General features: G+C 42.4%; 1 protein-coding gene across 8 annotated transcripts in view; it reads right to left on the bottom strand.

The window, feature by feature from the left end:
* Positions 1-290: 290 nt before the first annotated feature.
* CadN (neural cadherin) overlaps positions 291-14,725 on the bottom strand; it is a 326,124-nt gene continuing 311,689 nt past the window's right edge. For 2 of the 8 annotated variants that reach the window (XM_050195541.2, XM_050195540.2), the window contains exons 36-38: positions 11,047-11,288; positions 6,196-6,447; positions 291-4,357 (exon numbers count right to left, since the gene is read on the bottom strand). In XM_050195541.2, the coding sequence (XP_050051498.1) occupies positions 4,095-4,357; positions 6,196-6,447; positions 11,047-11,288 (757 nt within the window). In that variant the 3' untranslated portion in view covers positions 291-4,094. Of the gene's footprint in view, positions 4,358-6,195; positions 6,448-10,442; positions 10,706-11,046; positions 11,289-14,725 lie in introns of those variants that run through there. The other 6 variants (XM_050195543.3, XM_050195542.3, XM_050195538.2 and 3 more) reach the window with 4 other exon arrangements.

The following is a 14,725-nucleotide window of genomic DNA, read 5'->3' as shown; positions in this document are numbered from 1 at the left end:
GTGTAACAAAGCTTTTCTAGGCTTAATCTCAATTCTTATAGTACACCCTTAGTTCAGTGCAATGGTACTGAAGTCAAATATTTATTCATTGGCTTGAGTACATGTTTAAGGAGCTACTGAAAGAAGTCAGTAAAGCTGGAAATTGCATAAGAACTGTCACTTACCCAGATTGGCTGTCAAATGCATCATGTGCGCTGTTGCAGTAAATGGCCTGCATTGCCCTTCAGTATGCTGTAGTCATTGCAGTGCCATGGCTATTGGCAGGACCTTTCAGGAGCTCACACAACGTATCATTTAACATATGTGGCTTTTATTAAGACTTCAAAATTATGACCTAACATCTACATACTTGAAGCAAAGACAGCTCATTGTAAAACACCCAAAAAAGAACTTCAGTACACAAGCACAATTCTCATTAAAACCTTCCAACGATGTGTGACTCAACGCATAGCAGTCGCACTGGAGGGGTAAAGGTGAGGGCCAGAAATGAAAGGTTTCCTCTACAATACATACATGCAATAAACCTGACAAGAAGGGATGGGAGGAGGAGGGGTAACAGAAACAAAAAAGCTATATCCTAGTGTCATGTGAACAAAGGTACTGCACAACACCTGTGAGCTATCGCAACACTACTTGAAGTACCACACGCACGCAAAGCAGCACCCAGAGTCTGCAAGCACAGATGGGGGAATGAGTGAGGTCACTAGGCACTTCATCAACACAGTCTCCAGAGTTAGACAAGGAACTCAACCATCTATTCTACCACTGCTCAGGGGACACACATACACAGCACATGCCAGAAAGGTAAACGACAGAGAATATGACCTCTGTGCTCGCAGAAACAGAGTGCTTACCCTGCAAAACATAATGCAGAAGCACTGGAAAATTTTTTTATGAAATAAAACTGAAGCTCGGCACTGCTGTTCTCTAAAATAAAAAAGCAGAACATACAAACACACACACACACACACCAACATTATAATCCCTACCTGCACTCTTCCTCTCTCTCTTATATATAATATACATAATTATATATATATATATATATATATATATATATATATATATATATATATATATATATATATATATATATATATGAATCCACTACAAGTTGTGGTGGTACTACATGCTTGATGGCTTTGCTTTTCTGCTGGTAGTTGCTTCAAGAGTGCGTGCACAGCTTTGTTCAGCTTTTTTTTGCAGCTTCAGCTAACTCACTCACAGCAGGGGGGACAAACAAAAGCGTGACTGCAGCTCATTTGTGCAGCTGCAGCCAACAAACACCACAGTACTGAGGGCAGAAGGGCAACGACTTTGAATAGGACTTGAAGAGTATACACACAAAAAGAAAATGTACACCCTGTTGGGTGCATGTCACATCACTCAACAGCAGGAGATGTGTACCTAAAAACCACAAGGCCAGTGCATTCTGTTAGAAGTTTTCTGTAATCATGTGTGACTAGCACAATGTGACAATTGTTAAAAATTAAAATAAGGAGGACAAAGATGAAATTGGTGATGACATTCCACACAATACAAGGATTCGTTTTAACTAAACATACAATATAATGTGCTGAAACACACCTGGAATGAATGGCATGTTCAGCCTAGCACATAGACCATGCTGATATGATAAGGAAAAAAAAGCCAAGCAAACATCATCAGAAAGAATAAAAGTGTCCAGAAGGCTCATGTCCAAACAAATTCTTAAAGAGGTCCTTAAGAGCATCACTATACATGAGCACCAATAAATTGGCAATTTCTATGTCCACCTGTACGAAGCTGCATATCAAAAACAAATTAAAGCTAATAATATATTTTACTTCAGCCTCTCACCGAGTCAAAAACACCTTATTGTCAAGCAGGAGCTTTCTACATACTGTGGTATAGTTGCAGCACTGTCACAATGAGCATTTTTGTTGTATGTTTACATTAAGTGGAAAAAAAAATTTGCTTAGACTTGAGCATCTTGGCTTCCTCTGAACAAAAAAATGAGCTGTTGCTGACAAATGCAAGACACATACGAAGCTAAGATGCATGCTTTTTTTTTTTTTAAATACACCCACACAGCCAGACATACTTGCACTGGGTGAACACGCTTCAAGTATAATGTGCATGTTGTATACAGTAACGTGTAGAAAAACACTGCACCTTCCACTGTGTCACACACGAAAGGCAGGGAACCTCAATGGGTGTATGCTCTCTCCCTCCTATGTGTATACAACTCTGATATAATAATAAATAACCCCCTTTGTCTCACTTCCTGGGTAACAAAGGAACCAGCTCCTCACTTTGTTTCAGTGGAAGCTGTGAGTTTCTGGATGGTAGTGTTGCAAGAGGAGCAACGCGATGACAGAGGGCCCCTGAAAACAGAGTCTCTTGTGCGCTGCAAGCAGGATCCAGAGGTCCTGACCGGCAAAGCGACATTCGAGGCATGAAGCAGCACTGCCGCCTTAAAAAATGGAATGCACCTTGGAGTATGCGCACGGACCAAAGGCTGCCTGGCACCTGTGCAGCACAAGTTAATCGCTCACGACTTGTTCTCAAGCTATCTCTTCTGCCTTGACCTAAGCACGCCCAGAAATAGCGTACTGCGAGAAGTGCTCGGCAGAACGTCGAGGGACGATAGAGAGTGTTAAGACGTTCGCGAGGATTAGTTCAGGACATAAAAATGGGCAGGATGGGTTCCACTATAAAAAAAAGGGCACATGCGAGTCACCATCTGCGTGAATGGGTAAACTCTATGCCAACATGTGGTGTGTTACAAAAGAAACTGCCTAAAACTGAGACCTTGAATCCATAGCTGCCACATCGGAACATAATTTACAGTCGTACACTTGAATTACCTAAAACATACTACACTATACAATATTTTGGACAAGTAACTTTACAACAAACAATTTCACACAAAAAAGCTGCACAAAAATTTGGGCAGTTTTTGAATTTCATTCGAGCCTTAAGAGGGGGAAAAAATGCTGGCTCAATCACAAGTTGTAAAAAACTGGCATCAGTAATAAGCACACAGCTTGAAACACCTTGTGTTCTAAACAAGTAAATATCAATATGGCAAAAGCATACCCGCAAAGTGTTTCAATTAAAGTATGCGTCAACATCATGTAAACATAAATCAAAGGCAGTGGGAATTTCTTAAAGCCATGTGCATGTTTGTGATGGCACTTGGCAACAAAACACAACCTTAAGCTTGCGCTATTTCTCCATCAACAAATGAGAATGGTAAAGCTTACTCTATATGGCAACACTGAAGTGCATTAGAAGCAATATAAACATTAAAAAGGAAAATATAACAATGCTAATGGGGAGAAAAATACTGCTGGTTTCTGGAGAAGATAGTGTCACGGAAGACAGGAGCAACCCAGCTCATTTGTATAATGTCCTTTTTTGGATTCCACCACACTGCCACAGAAACATTACAGAAAACAAGCACTCTCTTTTGCACCTGTGCATACGATGACTGTCAGAACAGGTTTAAAACGGAACTATACAAAGAATGAAGCAGGAAACACTTGGGATGATTCAATGACCAGCCTCAAGAAAGGCACGAGGCAGATTTGGGCATCCAAGTCGCCAAACACAGGGCACGATGTAGGGGCAGCTTTAACTCATTCATGACAAACCGAGTCAGCAGACTTGCTCATAAAGATATTCAGATGGCACACCAGTATTAAGTCAGTATGGCATGTGCATACATATTGAAATATTCCTGAAATGCTGAATACAGCACGAGTTGTCCAGTCTCCACCAAGATGCAAATGATACACTGCAGCAAAGAGAATCTGCTGCTGCGATGATCAAGCAGAGATGGTAATTATGGCAAAAATGGCAATATAAGCCTGCCACATCAAGAATGAGCATATTTTGTATGGTATAGCCTCTCCCGACATTTTTGATCTTGAAAGGAGCAAATATTTAAAAAAAATAAAGCGAGGTGCCCCTATCTACCGTGAGCTGTGCGACTTGAGTGTGTGGGTGAGTGGCTAATGCAAGTGGACAAGAGAGCAGGTCAAACTGAACAAAATCAATGACTAAGTGTCAATGAAGTGGGGAAAAGGGGACATTTGTGCAAATGGCGCCTAGTCCTCCTCGCTTTCGCCCTGTCCGTACATGTCGGCCAGCTTCTGGAAGCGGGGCCCCCAGCCATTGAGGTAGTCGAAGCGCTGCTCATGGTCATCCGTCTCCGAGGCCAGGGAGCTGAGTGAGCCTGCTGTGGAGCCACCCCCTTCGTAGGCATAGTTGCGCAAGTCATCCACTGGTGGGGCCCCAGGGTCTTGGTCAGCTTTGTCCAGATGGTCCCGAATGAAGTCGCCCACATCTGGATGGGCCCCCGTGGGTGCTGCTGAAACACGACAGACAGCATGGGTCACATACCTTCTGCTGCAGCTGCTGAAAAGACTCAGTCAAAAAGTATGCAACCATTACTGACCATATCATGCATACGACTTCTGGCAAAAGCTTGCAGAAGACACCAGGTACGATAAGCCACATATACATAATGTTGAATAAGATAAGAACTCCACTTGCAAGCTTTTCTCAACACCCTGAGAAAGAAGCCTAGTTGGTTCTGAAATGTCGGATGATGTCTTGCTTCATGCCGCTGTTGACTTTGTAGAAGTAGTAGTAGTAGTAGTAGTAGTAGTAGTAGTAGTAGTAGTAGTAGTAGTAGTAATTTACCATGTGAGAGTACACACAATTAGAAGCGACTGCTTCCAGAAGAACTGGCCCATATAACCTGGGCCATAGAATTGGCCCAGGTTAGTTGTCATCATCATACTATTGCAACATGACACCAAATGGCTTACTGATTCAATACCAGGACGATTCTTGAATTTATTTCTTGATGTGTGCATATAAAGTATGAATGAGTGTATTTCAATTTACCGTAAGCAGAAAAATTGAAGGAAAACTGATCTAGGCAGCTTGACTAGACCTCTGCCTCTGTACCAAACGATGCTGTAATTAGGGGCTTTATATCATTTGCTTGTGGAACTTGTAGGCTACCTGCGGAATGAAGGTAGGACTTGCTTTTTTATTGTAAATCTTTTTTTTTCCCCTGCATTCACGATTATTCCAGGTTTTTGACAACTCCCGTCGAAGTTCTCAAGCCCCTGAAAATGTGGTTTTCAACTTCAAAGTTTACAAGGACATGCAGCTATGAATGCTGCCATGGTTTATTTTGGTGCACACCAAAATAAACCATGTGTTTTCGTTTTGCAGGGCCAGAAACCTAACTGTGGCTTAATCATGTGAAGCTTATTATTTGTCTCAGCATCCCAGAAGTGTTGCCAGTGGCTTTGCAGTTTTTTTTGTAAGAAGGGTTTCAGATCTATGGCAGGGATAGCAGCGGTAGGAGTAGTTTGTGATGTAACTGATATGGCCATTTGGTCTGCTGGCATGTTACCCTCGATGCCTTTACAGGCAGGCACCCAGCATATAATGATATGCCTATTCAAATTGGTCACCGATGGTCACCCATTTCAGCACATCGAATATGTTTTTTTAGATATAGTACTATCGATTAGGCAGCCCTAGCAGACAGATTCTGGAATCAGTCTTATTTCTGTGGTGACAAAATTGTGATGTTGGCATGACTTATGTTCAAGTAGCCACAAAAATGTCAGTTCCACTAACATTTGTTCACTATTTTTAAACCTTTTTTTCTTACAACCTATATATTTAGAAACACCAATTAGCTTTCTCCAAGTTACAATGCTGCATTACGCACTAGACTGTTGTCTATGGTGACAAAATTGTTCTTCCCGAGACCTCGAAAAAAAGGTAATTTTCTTACAGTGATGAAATGGTTCATTGTAAAGTGAGGTTCTCTCTCAGCAAGAGCTTTGTAGGGCAGCACATGCGCTCTCCACAACTGTTACTGTCCAGTGATACATACAGGACTGTCACAAGTTTTTAATATGCGACAAAAGACTTACACAGGATATTTTCACTCCTTTGTCTTGCCTTCCTCAAATGCACTCAACAAAATTTATAGCCATTTCAGAAATGAATGTCACAGTAGAAAAAGCTTCGAAAAGAAAGAAGAGAAGCAGCACTATACATAAATCTAACAGTCACAAACAGCACCTCTGCCATTTTAAATCACTGTTGAGAATACCAAAAAAAAAAAAAAAAAAAAAAAAATAAAAAAAATAGAGAAGCAGAGAAACTGCCACTCACGTTCCCGTACGCGCACTTCCTTTTGCAAAGGCGGTGCCTTTTCTGGACCAGGCTTAGTGCCAATCTGCATACCAGATGCATCAACTGGTATTCGCAGGGGTGTTATGTCGTAAGCATTCATGTCATCTTCTCCACCACCTTCGTCATCATAGCTGATGATGTTCTCTCGCACATCATCATCCACTCCGCCATGGCCAAACTTCTGATCTGAGCGCCGGCTTCGCGTGTATGCCACAATCACCAGGACCAAAACTGCAAATTAAAGAATTAGTTGCAGAAAAAATGTTTCTAGACGTTTTAACGCAATAACCTCAAATTAAACATCATACCTTGATCACTTCAAATTAGACATTTACTCTCCTACATTTGAAAGCAAGAAAAAATTGCTATGAAAGCAATCTTTTGAAATGGGAGAATTACATGACACAACCTTGATGTGTGAAATTACTTCGCACTGAAGTAGCAAAAGCAAAGTCTGACAGAAAGGCTTCTGCATTTTGCAACTGATGCAGGCAACAAGAGATGATGATGTGCAGTGTTTTGTGGCCCACCGCCCAAGAGCGCCAGGCTAGTGTTAAATGAGTTCAAAGTGTAGCAATGAATTACGAGAGTTAGATGAGATGTGGCTGTAAAGAGGCCTTAAAAACAGTCGATGTAAAGTGCTTAAAATGTTTTTGTAATAAGATAGTGGCAATGGCTAATGAAGTGTATGAGCACAAAAAGAACATTGTGCAAGGATGATATGATCTACTAAAGTATGTCAGAGAAGCACTACTGCCTTAACAGAACCCTTGAAACACAAGGGTCTGGAGGCATGTGCTATACAAAATGCTTATCGCAGGAGCATCCTCTGGTGAGAAGATGTGCCACGAAATTCTTGGACTAATAACGACTAATAACATGCAAGACGACGTCATTCAAGAATGCTAGAACTGATTTGATGTCAAAAAACAGTTCTGCACCAAGAAACATTACAGGATGGAAAGGGATGTGCTGGTGGTATGCTAGAGGAAAATGTTTCTTTCTCTCAGCTTCGGCTTCCCGACACTCCAGGAAGACATGGAGGACAGTCAGCCTCTCTCCACACCTACGAAAGGTTGAAGTTTGAAGTTTATTTGTCCTGCCTGCTTACAGGAATGGGGAACAGAGGCTAAAGGCTACGTAGCCTAACAAAAGGCCTCTGCTCCTATTACAGTTCGGCAATAGGAGCAGATTTGGAGGCTCATTTCCAGTCAGTAAAAGATTATTGGTGCCATAGGTGTGTTCTATCCTGAGTTGACAGAATAGGACATAAGTTCAGTGTGTTTTCGTTTTGCAGGGCCAGAAACCTAACTGTGGCTTAATCATGTGAAGCTTATTATTTGTCTCAGCATCCCAGAAGTGTTGCCAGTGGCTTTGCAGTTTTTTTTGTAAGAAGGGTTTCAGATCTATGGCAGGGATAGCAGCGGTAGGAGTAGTTTGTGATGTAACTGATATGGCCATTTGGTCTGCTGGCATGTTACCCTCGATGCCTTTACAGGCAGGCACCCAGCATATAATGATATGCTGGTTAGGTATACACACTCTAACTACGGAACAGAGCTCAATGATTACAGGGTTTTTGTGTTTACAGAGTGACTTCAAGGCTTTTACGACACTTTGGGAGTCTAAATACAATTGCTTTTTGAAGATTTGATTTCCTTATACGCTTCACAGCCGACAATAGTGTGCAGGCGTCAGCTGTAAAGATATTTGTTTCCGGGAGCAGTACAACGCATTCCGAGAAGGATGGACCAATGGCTGCATAAGACACCCCGGCCTGCGACTTAGAAGCGTCTATGTAAAACTCTGTGCACGAGTACTTGGACTGGACCTCAAGCAAGTGCATTCTAATCCATGCCTCTTGCGAGTGTTTATTGACCTCTACAAAAGGATGTGTCACACTATCACCTGCCACTGCCAGAGTGATAACAGTTTTGCTGGAGTTATAGGACAATGTTCAGGAACTGGAACACCCATTTCCTCACTAAGGTACCTCACATGCAAAGAGAACGGCCTTCTCGCTGCAGGTTGGTTATGGAAGAGCGTGGCAGTGGTCATATCATCTATAGTTGAATGAGACAGATGTTCACAGTTTGAATTCATTTTCAGGAAATATGTAAAACTGCTATATGATCTCTGAAGATGGAGCAACCGCACTTGGAGCAGCAGGCTGATAAACTATTGTGCTGTAGTCAAGACGTGAGCCAACAAGACACCTATACAAGTTCAAAAGGTATTTCTTGTCACTGCCACATGCTGTACTTGATAGATGCTTTAATAAGTTCATTGTTTTCAGGCACTTAGCCTTCAAGTATTTAACATGTGGTATGAATGCGAGTTTCGAGTCCAATATAATGCCGAGAAACTTGTGCTCGGTGCTTACAGGTAATGTGTTACCAGAGAGTTCAACAGGAGGGTCCGATACTATTCCTCACTTATTCGTCAACAGAATGCATGTACAGTCAAACCCAGTTATACCAAACTCGAAAAAAAAGAACACGCCTATCAGTATGATATAGGGCATAATTCTATATAAGCCTGCTAAAGAATTGGGCGTCACAAAAGCACATACCATTTATGGAAGCACTTTATTGATGAAACTGGCTTAGTTTCGCATGAAATAGTCCTGTATTTTCTTCTGCTTGGGAAATTTCGCTGCCCGCGACGCACAAACTTCTACACATTTTCTAAAGAGTCGGAGCAGCCGAGGCCACAACCTTCCACATTCGCACAGAAACGCTGGACTGGTGCGAGTGCACCAATCAACTCGGATGATGTCGGCAAAGGATCATTGTTGCGTTCCTCATTGTGCTTACTATCACTTGTGCTCCGTACGATGTCGGCAATGTAGTCTTTGTTTTCGGGCTCTCCCGTGGTCGTAACACCATCAACCACACTCACAAATTCATCGACCATTGATCTGTCAACGGCTTCCGGAAATTCTGACAGCTTCGGCTACACCGGCAACGGCTTCGTCGCACTTGTCAGAATTTTCAGAGTTACCACCGGGCACGTGGAAGCCTGCACGCCTCAAGCAATTTCGGATGAACCACTTGCACACGACCGCCTCGACGTCATTGTGCGTACGCGTCGGGCAACACAGGCACCGGGTCACAAGTTTGTCCCCCCCCCCCCTTTAGCCCCTAATCTTCCCCTTAAGCTCGCTTCACATGGTGCGAATTTGACTGTTTTTGCACTTGCAAATTCGCAGTTGCAAGGATGGGGAACCAATCACAACAAGGATCGAAGACATGTCACTGCGGCCTTCCTACTTAATTTTCGTTGTGATGAAGTAACGCAATCGAACACAAAGAATTTTCACGAAAAAAGTTCCTAAGTTGCCTTACTTTGTTCTTGCCGAAGCGAACTGACGCCAAGAATAATTCAGTCCTCCGCTAGGTGCTCATAAATGCGAAAATCTCAGCTGCTGCACTCAGTGCATGTGAAGTTCGCATTTGCGGAAATCGTAGCTGCGAAAAACGCAACAGGAGAAAACTCTGTCTATGTGCTTAACCTTTGCTATGTTTTTTATAAGCCTTTTCTAGCTAGGCCCTGCAATGATGATGATAGGCAAGTGAAACTACAACTACTACAAGAGGTGGTATACTATTCAGGAGAAGAGAGAAAAAAAAGTGTTTTGCCACTGTACATATAGCTTTGTTTCTAGAATAGTACACAAAATGAAGCTGATGTTAAAAATGAAAATGAATATCTTCAAAATATTTGTAGTTGCAGATTCAAGAAGATTAGTTCAATAGCACACCTAATAGAAGTGGCCATTATGTAAAGAGCAGGTCCAGCAGCATATTACACTTATGACCTTGTTTAATGCAAGTGGCACACATAGTATGCAGACCAGAATAGCTGACATTTATGCTAGGTATGTTATTAGAAGAAGTGTTACTAGTACTGGTAAACAACACCATTGCTATTCTTATTATAATTACACATAAACAATAGCACTATTTTGACAAGCTGCACTACTGAAACTGAAAATTATACCTCTTCTTTATAAGATAGCGTGTCAACAAGTAATAGAGAGAACTCACGCTATACAGAATTCATGTCTCCTTCATGCTCAATTCAAGCTGTCCTTGTAAATAGCCACTGCAACACACTTTCCATAACTCTCTTGCAGAAAACCATGGCAAAGGGCACATGCAGCAAGCTACTTGTGACGGCTGTCATCATTAGTGACCGGAATGCGCCAAAAAAGTCTCGCTTACGCAGGTACACCACTAGACAGGCCAGGATAATGAGCAGGGCTTCCAGCCCAAGGGCAAGGGATGTGTTGGTCATGCGTGCACCAGCGCCCACGTCGAAGCAGCTGCAGTTGTGGCACTCGAGGCTTTCATGGCAGAGGCATGTATGGCCTTGGCCATGGGGCAGATTGGTGCACTGACCCGTGTAGCCGCACGGTTCGTCCAGGCATTCATCCTTGTCCTCGCAGTCAAGCCGGTCTTCCGTTGGTGTGAAACCTTCCACACACCTAGTGCGCACCATACATGCGAGCGACCAGACTGAGTCACATGCTTCTATCAGATTGCAGCAGTCACACCCTTACCACAAGACTTTTCTGCTGCCTGGACTGGCTTTCCAAAAACAGATGCCATGACAATTCCTTTCAAGGGGCACTCGCCTCAAATTACATTTACTGAAGGCTCACTAGTGGCCACCAATGTACTCGAGAGCATGTTGCAATTGAAACAGCAGTGTCTTTGGAAACCCAGGTAAACAGTGTAAAGCGGAGTGGATTAGGGATCTTTAAGGTGAGTTCCGAGAGGATCCCTATGTAAGCAAGAAAGAGTGGAGCCAAGTGGAGCCACTCACTGAGGATGTTGAGCAGACAGACCAGGATGGCAGCCAAGGCAGCCATACTGAGACGCATTATCTTCTCCTGCCGTAAAGCACCACACAGGTCGCCCCCAAAACCGTCCGGGCATAGGCAGTAGAAGCCCTCGCCGTGTGGCCGGTTCATGCAGGTGCCCCCGTTGAGACACGGCTCCGTCAGGCACTCATCCGCATCCGTGCAGTTCTTGCCATTTTCCGTTACAGCAAAGCCAGGGGAACACCTACCCACCACCAAACAGACAGGCAGGAAGGCAAACAAGCAAGCCAGTGGAGAGAGAGGGAGGGGTGGAAGCAACCAATGAAGGATCAAAGAGGAAGCAGAAGTAAGACAAGAAAGTGGGATAATAATACAGAACAAAACAGTAAAGATGCAGGCACACAGAAAGTTTGAACAGAATGACAGGATGAGTTTTTGTTTTTTCATTGCACAGAGAAAGAAACATATAATGAATAAAGAATGAAATTGGGGAAGAGGAAATGGCCAGAGCAGAGGAAAAAAAAGTGGTGGTTGTTAGTGACCAATGTTAAGAGGTTAGAAAAATACAATGTTGACCAGATCCTTGCACTAGTTACTTGCACTGGCACAAGCATGTGCTCTCCCACATGCTTAGGATAATACGTTGCTAAAAAAGCCTTAAAAACTTTTTAAAAAATTTGGAGGACACTTAAGCTTCGCCTTTAAGAGTGGAACACGATAGCATTAAAAGATCCCCGACTACTTCTCACGCTTCCCCGCAACTGCAGTGTATGTAACCGTAATGTTTACCGGGAAACGCTTGCGGCAAACGCTATGCACGAAGGCGTGCTTTCTGGTAGAAACGCGGCCTCTTGCATGGGCCGCATTGTGGCGGAGGTGAGCGCCATCTGGAAGTGTTTCAAAGAAGCGGGCACGCTGCTCCATGGACTCTGAGATATTCACGCACTCGTGCCCGCAAATGGCGGACACTGTCACCGGTCTATGAATGGTAGAAACGCTGGAAAAGGGGTTTGAGTTTTCGTGTAACAATTATGTTTTGTTGTATATTCAAATTACAATCCGAGAGCTATCATGTCCATAGGTTGCGTGTAAGTTGTACTTTACAATTTTTCTATGTATTTTAGCTTGAGAAATACAATTGGTTCAGTAACTTCCTTGTGCAACATGGAGGGCCTGGACATGGGGGGTTCGAAAATATCTTTGTTGAAACAACGTCCAACGCTCGACGCCAACACTGGCTTTTCTGTGACACAGGGCCCTTAATGCTATCGCGTTAAAAAGAGAAAACATCTTCCTTCAGTAGCCACGTGCTGCAATTTACAAATTGTGCTCTAACCAAGCCCAAGTCAAGGCATTAAAAGGCAATATGCATAGCTACACATCCAATAAACAAGTATTCTTGTTAGATGTGTTTAGGTGGACAGACCTAAGTAGGTGCTAAATTGCAATAAGAAAAAAAAAAGAAAGGAGGAAAGAAAAAGAAAATGAATTTTTGTCTGCACTAGAGCATCGTATTGCACAAATTTAAGCAGTATGTAAATCACCTGTGGTGGATAACACAACTCTAGTGCCTGATGCAGATTACTTGAGGAGGTGTGCATTATATTGCATGAGAAATCACAGTACACTTACCACATTAGCAAAATTTAATGAATAAACTTTAACTAACCAATTTATGGCACATGCTGCGATTGAAAAAGTGAAACATGCGAGTTCTTAAGGCACAGAAGTAAACAAAGCACGCTGTAGACAAGGACAAACGGAGAAGGAACAAGACATGCTTAGCATCATGTGTGTCCAATACCTTCTTCGTCCTTGCCAGCAAAGCACCAGGTTTACTGCTATTATATATCAACAACAAGCTCATATAGCAACATTCTCAAGGCATATCCCCTTGGAAAGAATTTTGAAATTAGCACAAGTTTTGAGATAAGCACCCTCAAACTTGTGGCAAAATGCACTGCTCCACATAAGTTTTTTTTAACACCAGCCTTTTAAGAAGTACAAGACAACCTTAACTAAAACAGCAATGCATTTCGTCAAACATTAGAGAACAGAGATTATAAAACTGGCCCCAGTCTCCGAATTCCTCAGAAGCGAATTTGCCTTGCAAACATTGGCTCCAATTGATAATTTGCAGCCTGCACCCTAAATTGTTTGCTTAAAATGGTGAATAGCGAAAATGTTCTTGATTAGTCAGTTACCCATTTTGATTTCTCAAGTGAACAATGTCTGCCTTTTCAAGTAATCCAGCTCAAGGAATAGAATTGTGCTGTCTGCACCAGGCAAGCTTTTAAAATTCTGCTCAGATTTTAAAAAGATCACCTGGTACAAGACAATGGCGTTTTAATTACCCTGGTAGGGCATGGCATGGAGATGGTTATTTAATTCAAGCTACATAGAGTTGAACATCTATATAATAAGCCTCTGTTTAACAAACCCATGATGCAATGAAGTTTCTCATTTGCCAATTTTGGTACCATTAAAAAAACTTTTTCCATGATATAGGAAATAGAGTTTTGCAGTTCCATTTAACTCCAGTTCACATGCATGCACTGCATGTGGACTGAAGTTTTGTGACAAACAAAATAAAAACTGCCGAATATCACAGTCTTAATTTGCACATGAGCTTTTGTGCGCAAACATTACTGGCAGGTGGCAATAAAACACCGGCACAAGTGAACAGAATGCACCACACAGCGCTATATGTCATATAGGTACGAAATCCGTGTTGGGCGCATTCTATCTGTGCTCACAGATATGCTCTTATGCTCTGAAGCATGTCAGCAGGAACAGGAAAATGCTAACTGGAAGGGAGATAACAGGCGCCTAAGCAAGGATGAAAGGTATGATGAGAACTGTTCCAGTATCAGCATGTCATGTTGTCCACTTTGTTATCGTGAATCAATATTGCTAATAACATTACGGCGATTTTGGCCTCAATTATCACCACTACTGAAACTAACAAAATGGTGGCTTAGCACTGACAGGCCATGATCATGGTGGTTGCTAGCACCAGCCACACTTCGCACTGAAGCTTCACTCTCAGTGCAACCTTTACCGCATGTTGCATACCTTTAACCACAAGGTTATTGCTACAATTTCTGGTGGAATTTTGTTCGTAAATGCTTACTCAGGATAGGCTATCCACCAGGACAGTTCTAGGAACCTATAAAGCAATTTTTATTGCTGAAGCAGAACCGTGGTTCTAACGAATTAAGTTGAAAGTTTTTACTGCAAGTACAACTTCCTTACATCTAGGTTTGACCATACTAACTCACCAATGCTGAATGAGCGAACATAATACATCTCAAATACTGTCATTAAATTTGCGTGATTACCATCGTGATCTCCTAAACAGACTCAATTAGAGAAATTAGAGAGTTCTAGATTAGGGTGCGTAAATGGCTTGTGTAGCCCTTACATATGCAAGCCACTTTGGCTCCAAGAAGACTGAAGCAGACTGTTTGAATTCTTGCACACACGATACACTTTCATCCCCTAATATAAAACTCACTATAAAGAACAAGCTCAAGCAGAATAATACTGCATGGTACAAATCCAAGAAGCTGTGATTTCTTCAACTTCTGTCACTGACTACAGAGTAAAAACATCACAATAGCTTAAACACAGCATAACCTTATCTTGTAAAAGTGCACTCAATGTCTTGGTTAGTTAAGC

The sequence above is a fragment of the Dermacentor andersoni genome, chromosome 1, assembly GCF_023375885.2.
Source record: "Dermacentor andersoni chromosome 1, qqDerAnde1_hic_scaffold, whole genome shotgun sequence".
NCBI lineage: Eukaryota > Metazoa > Arthropoda > Arachnida > Ixodida > Ixodidae > Dermacentor > Dermacentor andersoni.
Note: the sequence above shows the minus strand (reverse complement) of the source record. Positions and strands in the feature narration are given on the sequence as shown.